Consider the following 18298-nt stretch of genomic DNA (forward strand, 5'->3'; position numbering starts at 1 on the left):
GGTACCTATTTATCTGCTTGCACTTTTATGTGCTTTCGAACTGCTAGATTGGGAGGAGCAGGGACCGAGCAACAGGAGCTCACCCCGCCGTGGGGATTTGAACTGCCGACCTTCTGATCTGCAAGTCCTAGGCTCTGTGGTTTAACCCACAGCGCCACCCGCGTCCCTCCAATACTGAGCTAGATGGGACCAATTATGGATTCAGCGGAAGACAGCTCCCTAAGTTGCAGCATCTACATGAACTGGCAGCAGCTGTCTGGGATTTCAGACAGGAAAATACCCAGCCTTTCTTGGAGATGATGGGGATTGAACCCTAGACCTTCTGCATGTGAAGCAGCTGCTCTGCCATTGAACTACTGCCCATCCCTAAAGGTCCCCTTCCGAAACCTTTCTGTGGGTGAGAATTAGCACACAAAACCCAGCAATTAGATATGTGGGAAGAATAAACAGAGAGAGAGAGAGAGAGAAAGCTCTATATTCTGCACCCAGCATGAAGACGTGGAAATGACTCACGATATTCTGTTTAAGAAAGGAAAGAAAGAAGGAACCCCTCGCCTGTTTTATTTTTTGTTTTATTTTAGTTTTAAGCATCTTAATGGGTTCTATATTTACTTGGGGTGGAACTGCAATTGCCACTTATCAGGGCTGTCTTCCAAGGCACTTTCAAATGGCAAAAGAACATAACAATAGCTCTTTTCAGGCAAACAGAGGGGGGTGGAATCAGGATTGCACTTGATGTCCTTGCTGCTGACCTCTTCACCTTCATCCAAAGCTGCAATCCTAAATATACTGAAAATAGGGAGTAAGCAGCTTTGAACCACATGGGGTTTCCTCCAATGCAAACCTGCATAGGATTGCACTTTGTAAGTTCTGAATTAAACAGATACACACTAAAGCCTGTTCTCCAAGATGGTAGGAACATAGGAAGCTGCCTTATACCAAATCAGACTGCTCAGTATACATTGACCGACAGTGACTTTTTTCAGGCAGGAAGTCTCTCCCAGCCCTGCTTGGAGATACCAGGGATTGAACCTGGGACCTTCTGCATGCAAAGCAGTTGCTGTGTGAGTGTGTGTGTGTGCACCTGTCAGCATCTACAGCAGTATACTGGTGGTCTTTGTTCAGATCTTTTGGAAGAATGCTTGGAGGATGAAGCCAAGGACCACAAATGTGATCCCACTCCTGATCTCAAACACTATTATGCTGAAAGGGGCTAATATGCTCCTTCAGCACAAAGGTATAGATTACAGGTAGGTCAAAATGGAAAAACCAAGAGAAATAGAAATTGACCAATTTGCTCATCCCTGTGGGAATGTTAAGGAAGGTAGGAGAGGATATTTTGTTTTGATATTATCCCTCCTCACTCATGCTAGTGAATAAACAGCAAAGCACATTTGCTTTGCAACTTACTGGAAGTGAGTTGGTGATTTGTTAGAATCTTTTAATTAAGCAATCCAGTCTCCCTTGTCCAGTCTGGATTGTTTCTGGTAAGTTTCCCCTTTTATTTCCCTCTTAAAGTAATAACAACAACACAACACAGTCTTCTTTAAAAGTAAGAATAAAGTTTTTCTCACATTCAGTTCACAGCAGTAATCTGAAGGCAGGATTTATCTTGGGCTCCATCCTATGTGAATGTTGAGCCATGCACTTACTAAGAGTCAGGAGAGTCCAAGAGTGAAAGTAAGAGAGAGAGTCCAAGAGAGAGATGGTTGTGTGGCCAGCGCTTTTATCTGGTCAGCTAGGTCACGCACAGAGGGAGGATGCTCCAGAGCATTTATGACAGGAAGTCCTCCGTGCCTGGAGCCACATTCCCCTGTGTGTTCCTTCTAGGCAACAGGAAAATGTTGTACTTGACTGCTCTAGTAATAGTACATCCCACAACCCCTACATGTAAAGGATAGGTGCTGCCACACCTGATTCCGGTATCATCCTGAACTGTAGTCCAAAATGTCTGGAGAGCACCAGATTGCCGAAAGCTGGCCTAAATTAACATTTCAGGCCTTAACAGCAGAACACAATAGTCTCTCATTTATCACCAACAGTTCCAGGCATTTTCCCTGCCAGATACCCAAAACGTTCCTGCAGACCTGTTCCCCAGCTACCTCCCCAAAAGCTGTTCGATTGCCCATATAAAATACAAATTGTGCTGTGATTAAATCAATGTGGGCTGCTGTCCTGCTGATTTCCTCCCCCTGGGGGAGCAATTCTGCAAAGTGATCTTTTTCCTGACTTTTAAAATGGCCTGCATTTTGTCTGAAGTGGGGGTGGGTTGGGGATCATGAATCCAACACCAGTGGAAATTAAAAGGTCAGACTTCTTAGTCCCATAAGGAGGTGGGAATTCATCCCACCTCTTTGCTGGGCTGCAGCTGGAAAGCCACAGCTTAAAAGTCACCACTGGTGAGAGTCATATTGCTTATATTTGGGATTAAACATAAATTAATTAATTTCTCCCCCTCAGTTAGAACCAAAATAATTTACTTGCCTCAGAGAACAGAGTTACCTAATTATCAAACTGACCCAACAAATCTGTTTTCAGAACCCAAGTGAAGAGCGCCTATTATGGTATGTATTTTTGTATTGTAAACTGCCCTGTGATCCTTGGATGAAGGGCAGTATAGAAATTTAATTAATTAATTATAATGCAGAGGTTGTGCATCAGCCACAATCTCTGCTAACCAATAGCAGGATTCCAGGAGTTCATCCAGGTTTGTTTTACCACTGGGAAATAGAGGCACAGTGGAGACCTTTAAGAAATATGGGGTTTTTTTAAACACATATTTGGTCTTCAGTGGAGGGCATGCAAAACATTACACACACACCCCAAGAGTGTCTCTCATTGCCCCTCTCGTCGCTTCAGCAAGCTGGGGTCCAAAGCAACAGTCAGGCACGGCTCCTGCAGCCTCCTCCAGCCATTGGAGTTCTCTCTCACTTCTTTCTTCTTGTTCCCAGAACTCCTTACCAAAAAAACACTTTCCCTTCTGTCTGCTCACACACACCCCTTTCTCCAGTGTGACACCACTCCTCCTTTAACCTCACCCTCCCAACTCTTCTATTTATTTTGCTAACTAACACCCAGCTGGGGGGGGGGGGCAGGGGAGGACAGCACCTGCACAGTCAATTGTTATTTAACAGCCCAGTACTTATTTTGTCTGGAAGAGGGGTCAGAAAACCTTTTCAGCAGGGGGCCGGTCCACTATCCATCAGACCTTGTGGGGGGCCGGACTAAAGGGTTTTTTTTTGGGGGGGGAGTGAACAAATTCCTATGCCCCCAAAATAACCGAGAGATGCATTTTAAATAAAATCACACATTCCACTCATGTAAAAACACCAGGCAGGCCCCACAAATAACCCAGAGATGCATTTTAAATAAAAGTACACACTCTGTTCATGTAAAAACACCAGGCAGGCCTCACAAAGAACTCAGAGGTGCATTTTAAATAAAAGGACACATTCTACTCATGTAAAAACACATGGATTCCCAGACCGTTCAAGAGCCGGATTTAGAAGGCGATTGGGCCGGATCTGCTCCCGGGGCCTTAGTTTGCCTACACATGGTCTGGAACATATGGGGCACAGGTTTTCAACCTTTTTGAGTCCATGGCTCCCTTGACCAACTACATTCTTTCTGTGGCTCCCCTGTGGCAAAAAAGGGCTCCAAGCCTCAGAAGCCCAGTTATGTCACCCCTTGCCTGCATAACTGGCAGCCCCTCACCCCCCCCCCTTGTATAGTGATCCCTCAGCCTCCTCTCCTCTCCCTCTCCTTTGGAGTCTTCCAGGCAGCCACCGCCACCCTCACCCAACCCCCAAAAGAGGTGCCTCTTCATGCCGCCCCACAGGGGCCTGCAAAGAGGATGCCCCCAGCCTTAGCAGCCTGACGGAGACTGGCCCAAAGTGAAACTGAGCCCAGCACTTTACTCCCCTTGGGAGGCAGAAACTGGCGCTGATGGGCCTGCATGGAGGAAAGCCTCCGCTTTGGCACCAGACATAGGCGCCGACTCCATGGGGCTTGAGGGGGCCCGAGCCCCCTCAAAAATTTGTTTGGGGGGGCTCCGCCCCCCCAATAATCTCCGGCACCCCTCCAGCAGAGCGCCATCGCCACCCCTCCCCCAGCCCAAAATGCACAGGGTCGGGCTGCATGCCTCCTGCCCCCCCTCCCGAGCAAAAGCTCCACCCAATTTCCTTCGGAGCTGATTAATAGGCGCAGCACGCTCTCCCCTATTCGTTCACGAGGAGGCGACGCCACTTTATCTGCATATTCATGAACTTATTTATTATTCATGAGCTTTCCCGGCCCCCCCCCCCAATATTTTTTATAAGTCCGCGTCCCTGGCACCAGACACTCAGCTCCCAGGCAGGCCTTGTACACAGCAAGCACAAGAAAGGCCAGCACAGTGCCTGCCTGCCTCCCACTTGTCTGTCCATTCCCAACAGCGAAGGCTGGCTGGCTAGGCTCCCCAACCCACTTGCTTACTCTGAGGCTGCCTCAGCTGCTGGCAACCAGCACCCCCTGGGCAGCCCCAGAGGCACCAACAAGTGTCTCCACCCCCATCGTTCAGCCACTGAGATCCAGCACTGAGGGCCTTCTGGTGGTTCCCTCATTGTGAGAAGTGAGGTTACAGGGAACCAGACAGAGGGCCTTCTTGGTAGTGGCGCCCGCCCTGTGGAATGCCCTCCCTTCAAATGTGAAGGAAATAAGCAGCTATCTTATCTTTAAAAGACATCTGAAGGCAGCCCTGTTTAGGGAAGTTTTTAATATTTAATGCTGTATTCTTTTTAACACTTGATTGGGAGCTGCCCAGAGTGGCTGGGGAAACTCAGCCAGATGGGTGGGGTATAAATAATAATAATAATAATAATAATTCTTCACATGGGGAGCATGAGGCTAGGGCTGCTGCAACAACAGCTGCACAAGCCTTTGGGAGGCAGAGACGCAAGAGGGCATCCAAGGAGGGAGGGAAGGGAAGAGGGATGGATATCAACAGCTGCTAGCCATGACAGCTGTGCTCCACCTCCATGATCAGAAGCAGTAATGCTTCTGAATGCCTGTTGCTGGAAACTGTGGAGGGGAAGGAAAGAGAAACTGTGGAGGGGATGGAAGGAGAGTCCACAACCTGCTAAGAGAGTCTCTTCTGCTATCGGACAGCTCTTACTGTCAGAAAGTTCTTCCTGATGTTTAGTAGGCATCTCCTTTCTTGTAACTTGAAGACACTGGTTCGAGTTTTAACCTCTGTGTCATGAGAGAGCAGCCCCCTCTTCTCAGAGCAGCTCCTTCCTCACCCACCATTGATATGCAGACCCAGATTAGTTTGCTTCAAGGGAATTCAGCCCTCTGTGCGATGGTGACTCAGGAGGGGAGGCATTGGCTGCCCAAACCTACCTTAAAGGTTTGTTGTGGAGATAAAATGAAGAGGAGGAGAACCATATACAGTGGTACCTCGCAAGACGAATGCCTCGCAAGACGGAAAACCCGCTAGACGAAAGGGTTTTCCGTTTTGGAGGCGCTTTGCAAAACGAATTTCCCTATGGGCTTGCTTCGCAAGACGAAAGCCCATAGGGAAATCTCCGGGACAGCGGGGAAGTGCAGCGTCTTCCCCACTGTCCTCGGACCTCCTCCGAAGGCTGGCGGTGGGGCGGAAAGCCCTTCTCCCCGCGCCAGCCTTCAGAAGGCTCCTCCGAAGGCTGGCGGTGGGGAGAAAAGCCCTTCTCCCCGCGCCAGCCTTCAGAAGGCTGCTCCAAAGGCTGGTGGTGGGGCGGAAAGCCCTTCTCCCCGCGCCAGCCTTCGGAAGGCTGCTCCAAAGGCTGGCGGTGGGGCAGAAAGCCCTTCTCCCCGCGCCAGCCTTCGGGTGGCTGTCCTGAAGACTTGCGGTGGGAGGAGGGTTTTCCTTCCCACCGCCAACATTCAGAATGCTGTTCTGAATGTTGGCGGTGGGGAGGAAAAACCCTCCTCCCACCGCAAGCCCCGGGAACAGAGGAGAAGCGCTGCGCCCCTTCCCCTCTGTTCTCGTACCTGTCCTGAAGGCTTGCGGTGGGGAGAAAAGCCCTTCTCCGCACCGCCAGCCTGGCAAGCGGTTTCCATAGGAACGCATTAATTGATTTTCAATGCATTCCTATGGGAAACCATGCTTCGCAAGACGAAAAACTCGCAAGAAGAAAAAACTTGCGGAACGAATTAATTTCGTCTTGCGAGGCACCACTGTATGTCACTGTGAGCTCCTTGGAAGAAAGGGAGTATGTAAATGTAATCAAAATTATTATTATTATTATTATTATTATTATTATTATTATTATTATTATTAACACAGGGAGTGGGAAAATCACATATGTCATCCTGAGCTCCTTAGAAGAAGAGGAGATTACAATGTCATTTTTAAATAATACAATTCCCCCCCCCCTGCTGAATCTGGAGCATGGATAATGTGAGAAAAGAAATAATATGCCACAGTTTTCTTTAACCTAGAAATATAAATGGGGATGAAGTTTTTTTGGCTTTATTTAAAAGTTAGTTTGCTTTCATAATAAAATAAATCCTCAAGGCATTTGGTTATGCAATGTCATCAGAATCCTTCTTCAAAATAAGGGCTGCTAAATCTGTTCGACAGAAGTTGCTTCCCTTTCGTCTATGAAAACTCCTCTCTCTCTCTCTCTCTCTCTCTCTCTCTCCAACCCTTGTGCTAAAGATAAATCCTTTGTTGATTATTAGATGTTAGTTGCAAACATTTAATCAGAAGGGCATCCATTATCTCTGCCGCTATAAGTTGACCCTTGTGGTTTCCAGCTCCAGCTTCCTGGAGAATGGGGCAGACATTTAACTCAAGACAAAGGCAATGTTCCCTCTTAGACCACTTTTCCAAGAACAGTGTATTCATAAGCCACATCAGGTTCTTACGCACAAAGTGGAAGGATGTAATTTATTTGGTCAATAAAACTAGTCTTACCAGACCATTGAGGGCTTAAAAAAACAAAAACTTCACATTTTGCACTGAAAACAAGCACATACCTACGTAGACTTAAATAAGTAAAACAAATCAGGCAGAATCTGGGGAAAACAGACCACAGATAACAAAATACTATCATGGGGTTTGCTAAGAGGTTTTAGTGAACAGGAGTATCACAGTAGCCTGGTTTGCACATAGCACTAAACTATGGTTTATAAAACATGGTTTAGGTTGCTCGCCCAAGGCAGGCCCAGAAGTTTAACTATGGTTTACTAACCAACCACACTCATGGTTTGTGGTTAGTTAGCCTTGCTGTTAACCAGAACTTAGTGTTGCACGTGAATCCAAATGTTGAGCTGTATTCAGTGTTAGTTCTGCTCAGAGTAAACCCACTGAAAAGAGTGGACATGACTAACATAGACACATTGATTTCAATGTTCTGCTTGGTAGAACTTATGTAGCCTAAGCTTTGGAAAAGCATCCCAAGAGTGTTCCGAATAACTCAAGACTGTACTTCCATACCATGTGGATTTACTCTTAGAAGCATCAGTTGCACTTTAGAATGAGAAACTTCAATCTTCTCTCATTGCACTGACATCAGTATAAAAACAGGTCTTCATTTCTTCTACACTCATCTGTCTTTTATACAAGAAATGAGTCAAACTTTCCTGACATTCAAATTACTCTGAATCAGCCAGACTTTAATGAAGCCGTTTCATGTCGATTTTTGATTTCCAGATAGGAAAAATTTAAGGGAAGCTCCAATGCAAGCAAATGTTTGACTTTGGGGTCTGTTCTGCTCTTACCTTGTTAAAGACAGGCTCTTGCCATATAATCCTGCCCACTACTCACTGCATTCAACACTGGAGGCTATGATATGCAACCCACCGCTATGCACAATAGGCTGGGGAATGAGATGGGGCTTTCTTCCAATGTCCTACTCAGTTTGTGCAATCCCCTCCCTCAGGGGAGCCTCAGTTCTGCAAGATGGTCACAGTTGGCCACTGGGATGCTGGACTAGATAGGTCTTTGTTCTGATCAAGTGCAGCTCTTCTGGTGTTCTCAAGCAGGGTGAGGGGAATCTTTTTCAGACTGAGAGCTGCCCATTCACAACTGGGCAACCTTCCAGAGGCAAGGAAACAGTGGTCAGTGCACCGAGGGGCAAGAAAGGTTGGACAATGAATGTAAATAATTGCATTTATATGGTAGGGCAGATGCTTTTGAATTATGGTGCTGGAGGAGACTCTTGAGAGCCCCATGGACTGCAAGAAGATCAAACCTATCCATTCTTAAGGAAATCAGCCCTGAGTCCTCACTGAAGGACAGATCCTGAAGCTGAGGCTCCAATACTTTGGCCACCTCATGAGAAGAGAAGACTCTCTGGGAAAGACCCTGATGTTGGGAAAGATTGAGGGCACAAGGAAAAGGGGATGACAGAGGACGAGATGGTTGGATGGTGCTCTCAAAGCTACCAGCATGAGATTGACCAAACTGTGGGAGGCAGTGGAAGACAGGAGTGCCTGGCGTGCTCTGGTCCATGGGGTCACAAAGAGTCGGACACGACTAAACAACAACAAATTCTAGATATGCTCACACACATCCCTCTCTATCTTCCATCCAGGAAAGCAAGAGGAATGATAAGAGTTCCAAGGATGCATCCCAGCCAAGCAAAAACACTTGAAGGTTCAAAGCAGGGCTGGTGAGGGTGTGGCCTGGGAGAGGGGGTGTGGCCTTGGTAAGGTCCCAAGGGCTGTTCTGTACCACTGAGCATGCTTTAGATTTTGCATTATCTCTTTGTCTCCAGTAGGCCAAATTATCACTTCTCCCAGTTGTTTCCCCAGACTTTCCAGACAGTGTCAAGCAAACAAGGCTATTCTCCTTTCTCTCGTCCCTTCCACACACACATAGAGGTTTGACACAGGTCTCTCCCTAACATTTTCTTCAAGAGCCACCAGGAAGCTCCCCCAGCTGTCACCCTTGCTTAGCATGCCAATACAAACGGTTCTAATTATGCTAGGAGCTAATCACCACCACCTTGTCTTCTTCAAGTGAGCATTTCTCCGTGGGCATTTGGAGTTAACTGCACTTCCATTTCAAGTAATCAGGGCATGTTCTCATACCAGGAGAACATTCAGCCAAAATGGGGGGAGGGGAGGGAATGCCGCTGATTTCCCTCTTCCTCTTGATTGGGTTTTTAAAAATCTGAGCGGATATTTAGAGTCATTGTATATAACTTGATCAGGCCACAGCTGGAAATTTAGAAGTGCACTCTCAGCCTTCTACATGCTCCCAGCAAAGGGGGGAAAAATCAACCTCAGTTCTGCAAGATGGCCACAAATGGAGATTTTCTTCATATTAAAAAGGGGTTAAAACCATTTTTAAAATCAGGTTTTATCCAAAAGATTTAGGGGTGGGCGACCTTTCACAGGCTTATCTGGTCTTGCAACTTTACTGCCCCTTTTATCGTATCATTGAACCTCAATGGGATGTATCAATTGGATGTATCCCATTGAGGATTACACAAAAGAGGAATTAGAGAAATTCATGGAGAAGGCTATCAATGGCCTTACCAACTCACCATGATGCCTACACTCTGGCTCCACAGTCAGAGGCAGTAGTGCTTCTGAATACCAGTTGCTCGAAACCACAGGAGGGGAGAGTGGTGTTGTGCTCAGGACGTGCTTTTGGGCTTCCCACGGGCATCTGCTTGCCCACCGCGAGTACAGGATGCTGGACTGGAGGGACCATTGCCCTGATCCAGCAGGCTCTTCTCCAATAATAGTCGAACTCAAAATAAAACCATTGACATCTATGAGCTGAACTATCTCATGTTTACTGCAATAGGCCTACTTTGGGTATTACCCATTGCTTCCTATTACTTGGTGCCATGCAAAATGTCTCGGGTTCACAGAATTGTAGAGTTGGAAGGGACAACAAGGGTCATCAAGTCCAGCCTCCTGGAATGCAGGAATCTTTTGCCCAACATGGGGCTAAAACCCATGGCCCTGAGATACTCTAGCTCCAGTTTTTATACATACATACATACATACATACATACATACATACATGGATGCGGGTGGCGCTGTGGGTTAAACCACAGAGCCTAGGGCTTGCCAATCAGAAGATCGGCGGTTCAAATCCCCATGACGGGGTGAGCTCCTGTTGCTCGGTCCCAGCTCCTGCCAACCTAGCAGTTTGAAAGCACGTCAAAGTGCAAGTAGATAAATAAATAGGTACCACTCCGATTGGAAGGTAAATGGCATTTCCATGCGCTGTTCTGGTTCACCAGAAGCGGCTTAGTCCTGCTGGCCACATGACCCGGAAGCTGTATGCCGGCTCCCTCGGTCAGTAAAGCTAGATGAGCGCTTTAAGCTAGATGAGCGCTTGAAAGCACGTCAAAGTGCAAGTAGATAAATAAATAGGTACCACTCCGATTGGAAGGTAAATGGCATTTCCATGCGCTGTTCTGGTTCACCAGAAGCGGCTTAGTCCTGCTGGCCACATGACCCGGAAGCTGTATGCCGGCTCCCTCGGTCAGTAAAGCTAGATGAGCGCTGCAACCCCAGAGTCAGTCACGACTGGACCTAATGGTCAGGGGTCCCTTTGCCACACACAAACACACACACACACACACACACACACACACACACACAAATAATGATGAGAGGAAGGGAAAGACCTCTTAGAGAGCTCTTACCAATCAGAGCTCACAACACTAGGCTAGACTGACAAGCATCCTGACTTGAGAAAAGGCACATTCCTATGTTCCAGTGTCTTGCCAAGTAAATTATGAGTATAGCTATCTGGAGAGCTGTGGATAGATTTTGGCTGGCTAAGCTGATGGCTATTCATGGGCTTATAAAAAAGTGAGCTAGAATCAGGGGTAGGCAGCCAGTGGCCCTCCAGATGTCACTGGACTCCAGTTCCCATCAACCCAGCCAGCATGGCTAATGGCCAGGGGTGACAGGGGCTATAGTCCATCAACATCTGCAAGGTCACAGGCTCACTAGCCTGAGCTAGATGGTCCTTAATGGCTTGGAATATCTCTCCAAAGTTTGTAATGGAATACTTCAGTGTATTGGGAGTGGGCAGGGACAGAAAGACAGTGAAGGAGGGATGTTTGAAGTCTGGATGTGGGCAGAGACTATGGGAGAGAGCTGTGAAGCATCTTTAAGGTTGAGTGGCTCTCTTCTGGAATCTAAGCAGAGCCTTGCACATCAGGCTAATGTAACACCAGTGCACTGATTCCAGCAGTTATCATCCGGACACTTCCAGAAAGACAACAAGTGAAGCTTGAAGGCAGCGATCTTCCCCTTGTCATCTGTATTCAGAGGTACACTGCCCTTGAATATGGATGTTCTACTAAGGGATTCAGGGTGTGGGGATCTAACCTGGTGCAGGATTGGCTATTGTGCTCCTTGCTCTCAGACTATCACTGTGCTCCAAAGTGCTCTTGGTATATATTTGCAAAATAAAGTAAATGTAACAAAGGCACCATAGGCTTGGAGGGCTTTCTGGTCCAAAGGAAACCAACAGTGCAATCCTATGTCTAAGAAGGATTACTTAAATACGTTCAGGATCTCAGCCTTGATCCTTTACCATTGCCCTTATTTTCCCCAACATGCAAAGTATTGCAGGGCATTCATCATATAATTAAAATGACTGCAGAGCATGAAGAGATTCCCTCTCTTTCCCTAATGAATGAGCAACTGCAGCCTGCCCTCACTCTTAGAATAAAGAAGCTGAGTTTCCGAACAGGAAAATGGCAAGTCTCAAATGAATTTAAGTGAAGGAACATAAAGTACTGCATTCCACAGCCACTGCACCCTTTTTTTTAAAAAAAAGTCCATAAAAATACACCATACTAGACACTTTCACAAAATTAAGGAAGAGGGGTGGGGAGAGAAGGCAAATAAAAAACCAAAATCTTACAATTCAATTCAACTGGACTTACTCCCTGATCATTATATACTCAGAAATAGCCACCATGATGTTCTCCAGATGTTGCTAGACTGGGATTTGCCCACCAGCCCTGGCCAGCATGGCCAATGGTCAGGGCTGATAGGAGATGTAAGCATCTGGAGGTACCACATTGACCACCCCAGTAGATAGGACTCTGGTCCTGTAGAATTGTAGAGTTGGAAGGGACCCCCAGAAGAAGAGTCCACCACCTTTGGAGGTGGTCCACTCCAGTGCTTTTCCTCTCGGGGTATGCAAGGGTACTCAGTACCAGTACTTTTTTCCAGATGTTAAAAGTGTGGCACTTACTGCAACAACTTCATGGTGAGAACCAGCACCTTTTCCTTCTTCCTTTTTTTAAAAAAAGGTGCTGGTCCATTCCACTGCCAAACAGCAATTACTGCCAGAAAATGTTTCCTAAAGTTTAGTCAGAAACTTTCTTATCTGAATCCATTGATTCAGATCCTAGACTCTGGAGCAGCAGAAAATAAGCTTTGCTCCATCTTCCGTGTGTGGCAGCCCTTCAGATAGTTGAATATGGGTATCATATCGCCTATCCGTCTTCTCCAGGCTAAACATACCCAATTCATTCAACCATTCCTCATAAGTCTTGGTTTCCAGACCCTTGATCGTCTTGGTCACCCTCCTCCACACACATTCCAGCTTATTGATATCCTTCTTAAACCATAGTGCCCTGATTTGGTTACAGTTCTCCAGGTGTGATCTGACCAAGGCAGAATCCAGCAGTGCAATACGTGTTTACATGGTTGTTGGTCCCACTGAATTCAGGGGTTTACTGATAGGTGAATAGATAAAGGGCTGCAAGCTTAGGATATCTAAATCTATCCCAAGTGAAGAGGAGGAGATGCATATCATACAAAATGTTTAATATATGTTCCACAAGTACATTTCCACAAACCCATACAATTCCCAGCTGTCACTAGAAAGAGTGGGCCTGCATTTTCTCCATCTCTTGGCATAAGTCCAGTGGCGACTTGGCTTTATTGCATTTTCCCTTTGCCTCTTCTCTCCACCTCAGAAGAGAAACTTGTAAATGATCATCGGTACTGGAGTCACATCCATGTAACTGCTAGATTTTATATTTTCAACGGAGGGCTGGGGACCACCATTAGTGCTATTTCTTGTCCTAGAAGTCTTTAGTTCATCCTGACATCATTTTTACCGCCTATCAGAAGCTCATCTAATAAAACAACAGCAAAAAGCTTTGTGAGGCACCTCAAAGATTAACAATAAATAGCACTCATATCATACTATTAAGAAGTTGTCAACAACTTTCCCACAATGATCTCACTACTCACCTGATTATTGCAAGATATTGGAAGACTCCAAATGTAGACCTGTTTGAGACCTGGATCTCACAACTAAATACAAATGGACAAAGTGACAGCCCAGGTCCAAGAGAGTTGAACAGACAAGAAAAACACTACTCTTCAATCAACCTGGCATAGTTTTATGATATATGCAACATCAAAAAGCCTCCAGTGACACATGGCAACTTGTGGAGTTACCGTATTTTTTGCTCTATAAGACTCACCTTTTCCCTCCTAAAAAGTAAGGGGAAATGTGTGTGCATCTTATGGAGCGAATGCAGGCTGCGCAGCTATCCCAGAAGCCAGAACAGCAAGAGGGATTGCTGCTTTCACTGCGCAGCGATCCCTCTTGCTGTTCTAGCTTCTGAGATTCAGAATATTTTTTTTCTTGTTTTCCTCCTCCAGAAACTAGGTGTGTCTTGTGGTCTGGTGCATCTTATAGAGTGAAAAATACGGTATATATTTGTTTAAAAAACTGAAATGGCCTAAATGAAATCAAACAGGAATTTAGTGATTCTGCTGGGGGTAGGTTTCTTGACTGTTGATTGCTCTTTGTATAAATAAGCAAAAACAATGGAAAAATCTACTTTTAAGATTAACATATTTATTATGGGCAGAAGCTTTTCTTGGTCTTCTAAACAGGGATGAAGAACCTTCAGCCTGCTGGTCAGTCTTGGCCCTGAAGGCTTCCCCCCAAAAAAAGAACCACATGTCCATCTGTCAATCAGTTGGCATTACTGGGTGACATCAGCTGATGAGCAAGGTGGTGCAGTTCAATTCTGCTGGGTGATGCTATGCCAGCAAGTATACTGTGGAGGATGTGCTGGCAAAGCAGACCCCTCCCCCACCCCAACGTTTTATTTATTAAAAACGTCCTGATGTCATCACAACATCAGGTGAGTGACCCTGTACATCTGTCAAAGTCAGCTCATGGATGGGGTCGGGGAGATAAAGATCTGAGCCACTAGGCCAAACGTATTTCCCACCACTTGTCAAGAAAGCCTACCCCATAAGAGGCATGAAGGCATGCGGGCTATAAATCAGTCTTTCAATGTATGTAGGAGGTGCACACCCAATGTGTTTCTTGGGCTCATGATTCCAGTTCAAAAATGGACCAATGGTGCAGTTAGGCAATTTAGATGGCAGTATGCATTACTTCAAAATTTGTTACTCCTCATTCTATTGACTGGGGTCCTGGTCTTCTGTCCCCAAAGCCATACTCTGATGGTCTCACTGCCGAACTTGCCACTTCCCTATTGCAGCAATGGGGGGGGGGGGTGATTTGCATAGGAGAAACAGCAGACAGGTGTGTGAGCTTGACCCTTCATTGTTCTCCCCCATCAACTCCTATTCAACCATGTCTCCCTACCCACAACTCAATGTGGCAAGAAGGAATCTGAGAATGTAGTAACTGAGATGCAGATAGATGGAGGGAAATGGCCAGCAGGGGGATGGTTAAGCATGCCGTCTGGCTCTGCAAATTCTCCCCTTTGCTGCTTTGAAAGGGATAACAAGTTTATTTCATAAGTTTATTATTCTAGCCAGAGGCCATGACAAACATGTATTAAGCAATAGTACCAACAACATAATACAAAACGTGCATAATATAACAATCTGCAAATACTTTGCCAAATTCCTGGGCATTAGAACAGTTTCCCTTTGTGCATCTCTTACAACTCAAATTCTAGCATTATTTTGCCTTTTTAAAATCCAATTTGCCAACATCCATTATGTAAGAAAGAGAAGTTACCACAGACACAAAGAAACTCAAATCCAGTGTGATTTCAGATTAAACCTCTGAATCATCAAAACAATTTATCGTTATTATAGCTGACTCCTTTTTCCAGATTTGTGTGTGTGTGTGTGTGTGTGTGTGTGTGTGTGCTCAGCCAGTGCATAGAGGGCCACCTATGTGTTATGAAGATACTATTTTTACTTAAAAGAAACCAAACCATTTGTGCCAGAGTGTGCCTGATTGCTTGTGCTTTGTTTCAGAAAGGAATCTCTTGGGTCTCTAGATAAGGGGCAGGCTAACAAATAGAGTGAGGTCTTCCACCTGAGGTTGACCACAAATACAAAGTCTGTCTGCATATGGGACCTTGCTGAAGCAGCCATCCAAGACTGCAGTGGGCTTCACTTGGAAACAGAGCTCAATAAAGGCATTTCTTATGGAAACTGGTGAGATAACTAGCTCTACAATGCTCTGCTTTGAAAGGGAGAAGAAGCAGTCCAAATTTTCCCTGAACACTCAGTGTGATCCCCCTGTAGCAAAAATTAGTTGCTTCTTGGAGATCCACAGAACACTTCTTTGCAAGATAAATATTATCTTTGTGGGGAAATAATGTGCCATATTGCAGAACAGACCCCCATTAGCAATAGATTGCGTGTCTAATGGTTATGACAACCACACATTTCACCAGAGGGCAATCACTCTGTTATTGCTGTTTGTTTTAACTGACACTTTCTCTGAAACTCATTTGCAGCTAAGCAACTGTAAGCTCACAGCTTGGTTATAACTTTGTAGGAACCTTAATAAATCATGGCAAACTGGGCAGGTGGGAGGGGAGAGGAAGGAAGTTTAAAATCAACAGCGATCCATATCCAAAACTCCACAAACCATTTTCAAATAAAATAAGGAAAGTTTATCACAAACACACCCTCTCCCTCTTCAAAGGTTTATTTACATTCACTCTGACCGAGTGTCATCAACCATGCAAGTCTTTTCCTATTTACACATGGCCAAGCATGCATGTCTTAAATGAATATGAACCACATTTGTCTTAAGCACAAGGGAAATTTTAGACACATGCAGCTCTCCAGTTCGAAATCCAAGACCATAGACACAAGGGAAATTTCAGAAATTTGCAATTCTCGAAATACAAATCCATGACCCTAGACACAAAGGTAATTTCAGGTAGGTGCAATTCTCCAAAGCAATAATCATCCATGACTCCCAAAGCCACCATCTTACAAAAATGCCCATCACCACAAGAGCCAACCCGTCTCCCACCCCTGAGAGCTGTTGCCATACCATTGATTCATCCTTTCCTCTAGACTGCAATAGCAGCTACCAGACATTAAAAATTTGCCTTGGGACTTGTCCCCCCCACTACACCAGCTCTCTGAAAGAACTTACAACCCAATGGGATGTTTGACTGGGTGTAGAGAGAGCTTTGCAGTGTCCAGAGCAAGAAAACAGATGACAGGTGGCAACAGGAGCGTCAAAGGTTTGGGCAACAAAGCAGACAACTTGGACAAAGTCTCATGGGATGCACCCATCCAACTAACATAGAAGGACCACAGCTCAATAGTAGAGCAACTCCTTTGCACACAAAAGGTCTCTGACTCAATCCCCTGCTTGAAACCCTGGGGAGCCACTGTGTAGAGAAGACTGAGCAAGGAGGACCAATGGTCTGACACAGTATAATGCAGTTTCCCATGTCCCTTTCCTACAGGAAAATAAGAGTGGCTGGTCGTTTTTTGGAGAGCACTTTCACAGCAAGGTAGCAAAGGGAGTAAGATACAGAGGAAGTAAAGGGGAAGGGTGGTTTGGTGAGGAAAGCATTGGCATCCCGTTTAGCAAGCATGGAAGGCTTGTGGAGAATGGGACACAGTGGGAAGAACCACCCTTTGGAATATAGCCAATGTCAGTTCTACTCAGAGAAGGCCCATTGAAATTAATGGATGTGCCTAGGTGATGTCCATTAACTTCATTGGGTCTACTCTGAGTAGAACTTAGCTGGATACGCTCCTTTGTAATCCACCTTTGAGTCCGCTTGCAGTTGATCACAGGAAGGTGCCTTGTACCAATTCCACCTAGTCTAGCAGTGTCTTTCCAGGGACACTCCCAGTCCTACCTGAAGGTGCTAGGGATTTGACCTGAACCTTCTGCATACATGGTGGATGTTCTTCTAAGGAGCTACAGCCCTTCTCCAAAACATAAGAGGCTGCCTTTGACAGCTCCTCTCCAGAGTTTCAGCCAGGGAAAATTCTCAACTCTACCTGGAGATTTCTAAACACAAAGCAGATTATTCACCACTGAGCTCTGGCCCTTCCTTCAATGTGGGATATATAATCCAAAAAAGAACTGGCACCCCAAAACACAAAAGTTAGCATTTTTACATTTCAGTTTAACCAGGCACTCCTATGCATGTTTAGTCAGAAGTTCCACTAAGTTCAAGGGGACTTACTTTACACGATCAGTAATGTCTATATTAGCAGGAATGTAATTCAGATCAGAAATTAATCTGTCTTGGGATCTTACTTTCAAAGCAAAAAAAACAACAACAAAAAACGCAAACACGCTCCTGCGAGCAAATGGCATACAAGTCTCCCAAATGTGTGTTAAGTATGTGCTAAAGCCTTCTTTGACAAGGGAGAACGGAGGGGGCTCTTAAATCTCGAAAGGGAGCAGTTCCGGCGGGCGCCTTTACAGCACACTGGATAGAAGAAGGAAGAAAGAAACCGGAGGGCCAGCCAGAAGGCATCCGATCCCCACCGCCACCATGCGAACAACGACGACTGAGGAAGGTTTGGGGAGAGCGGCTTCCTCAGGATCAGCACCATGGAGAGAGCTCACTGAGGGCATGAAGTAGTAACAGGAGTCCGGAGCCGCTCAGAGTACAACCAGCGAAACGGCTGCGAGTAAAAGCGGAACGCAGCGATAAGCACCTTGGAGAGCGCTCCAGGCGCCCTCTTACCAGCGGCCGCTATTTTGTCGCCTTTTGACCCAGCAACCTCCAACCAAAAGCACCGTCATTTCGACCCCAGCACTCTTGAAACGCTTCTGTGCCCATCGTGAGGTTTCCCTGTGCCCTTGGTCCGTCCTCCTCCCGCTCTGCGCTCTTACCTGTCGTCGTTTTGAAAGCTCTGATCCCCCAGGAGCAGGTCCCGGAACCGGTAGCGAGGCGGCAAGGGAAGCACCTCGGAGTCCAGCTCGTTCATCGTCAAGGAGGAGATGTCCAGGATGACCCCGCTCTTCTGCTTGTTGGCGCCAGCCGTGCCGGTGCCGCCGCTTCGGTAGCCGCCAGTTGACGACTTCAGCCTGCGAGGAATAGAGGGGCGAAGAAGA

The 18298-nt window shown here is 46.1% G+C and overlaps 1 protein-coding gene across 2 annotated transcripts in view; it reads right to left on the reverse strand.

Annotated features, from left to right (window-relative positions):
• The window catches only part of KCNT1 (potassium sodium-activated channel subfamily T member 1), a 201463-nt gene that overhangs the window by 152185 nt on the left and 30980 nt on the right, over window positions 1-18298 (reverse strand). For both annotated transcript variants that reach the window (XM_081180026.1, XM_081180030.1), the window contains one exon: window positions 18077-18271. In XM_081180026.1, the coding sequence (XP_081036152.1) occupies window positions 18077-18271 (195 nt within the window). The remainder of the gene's footprint in view (window positions 1-18076; window positions 18272-18298) is intronic.

This window comes from Podarcis bocagei, assembly GCF_964188305.1.
Source record: "Podarcis bocagei genome assembly, chromosome: Z".
Taxonomy (NCBI): Eukaryota; Metazoa; Chordata; class Lepidosauria; order Squamata; family Lacertidae; genus Podarcis; species Podarcis bocagei.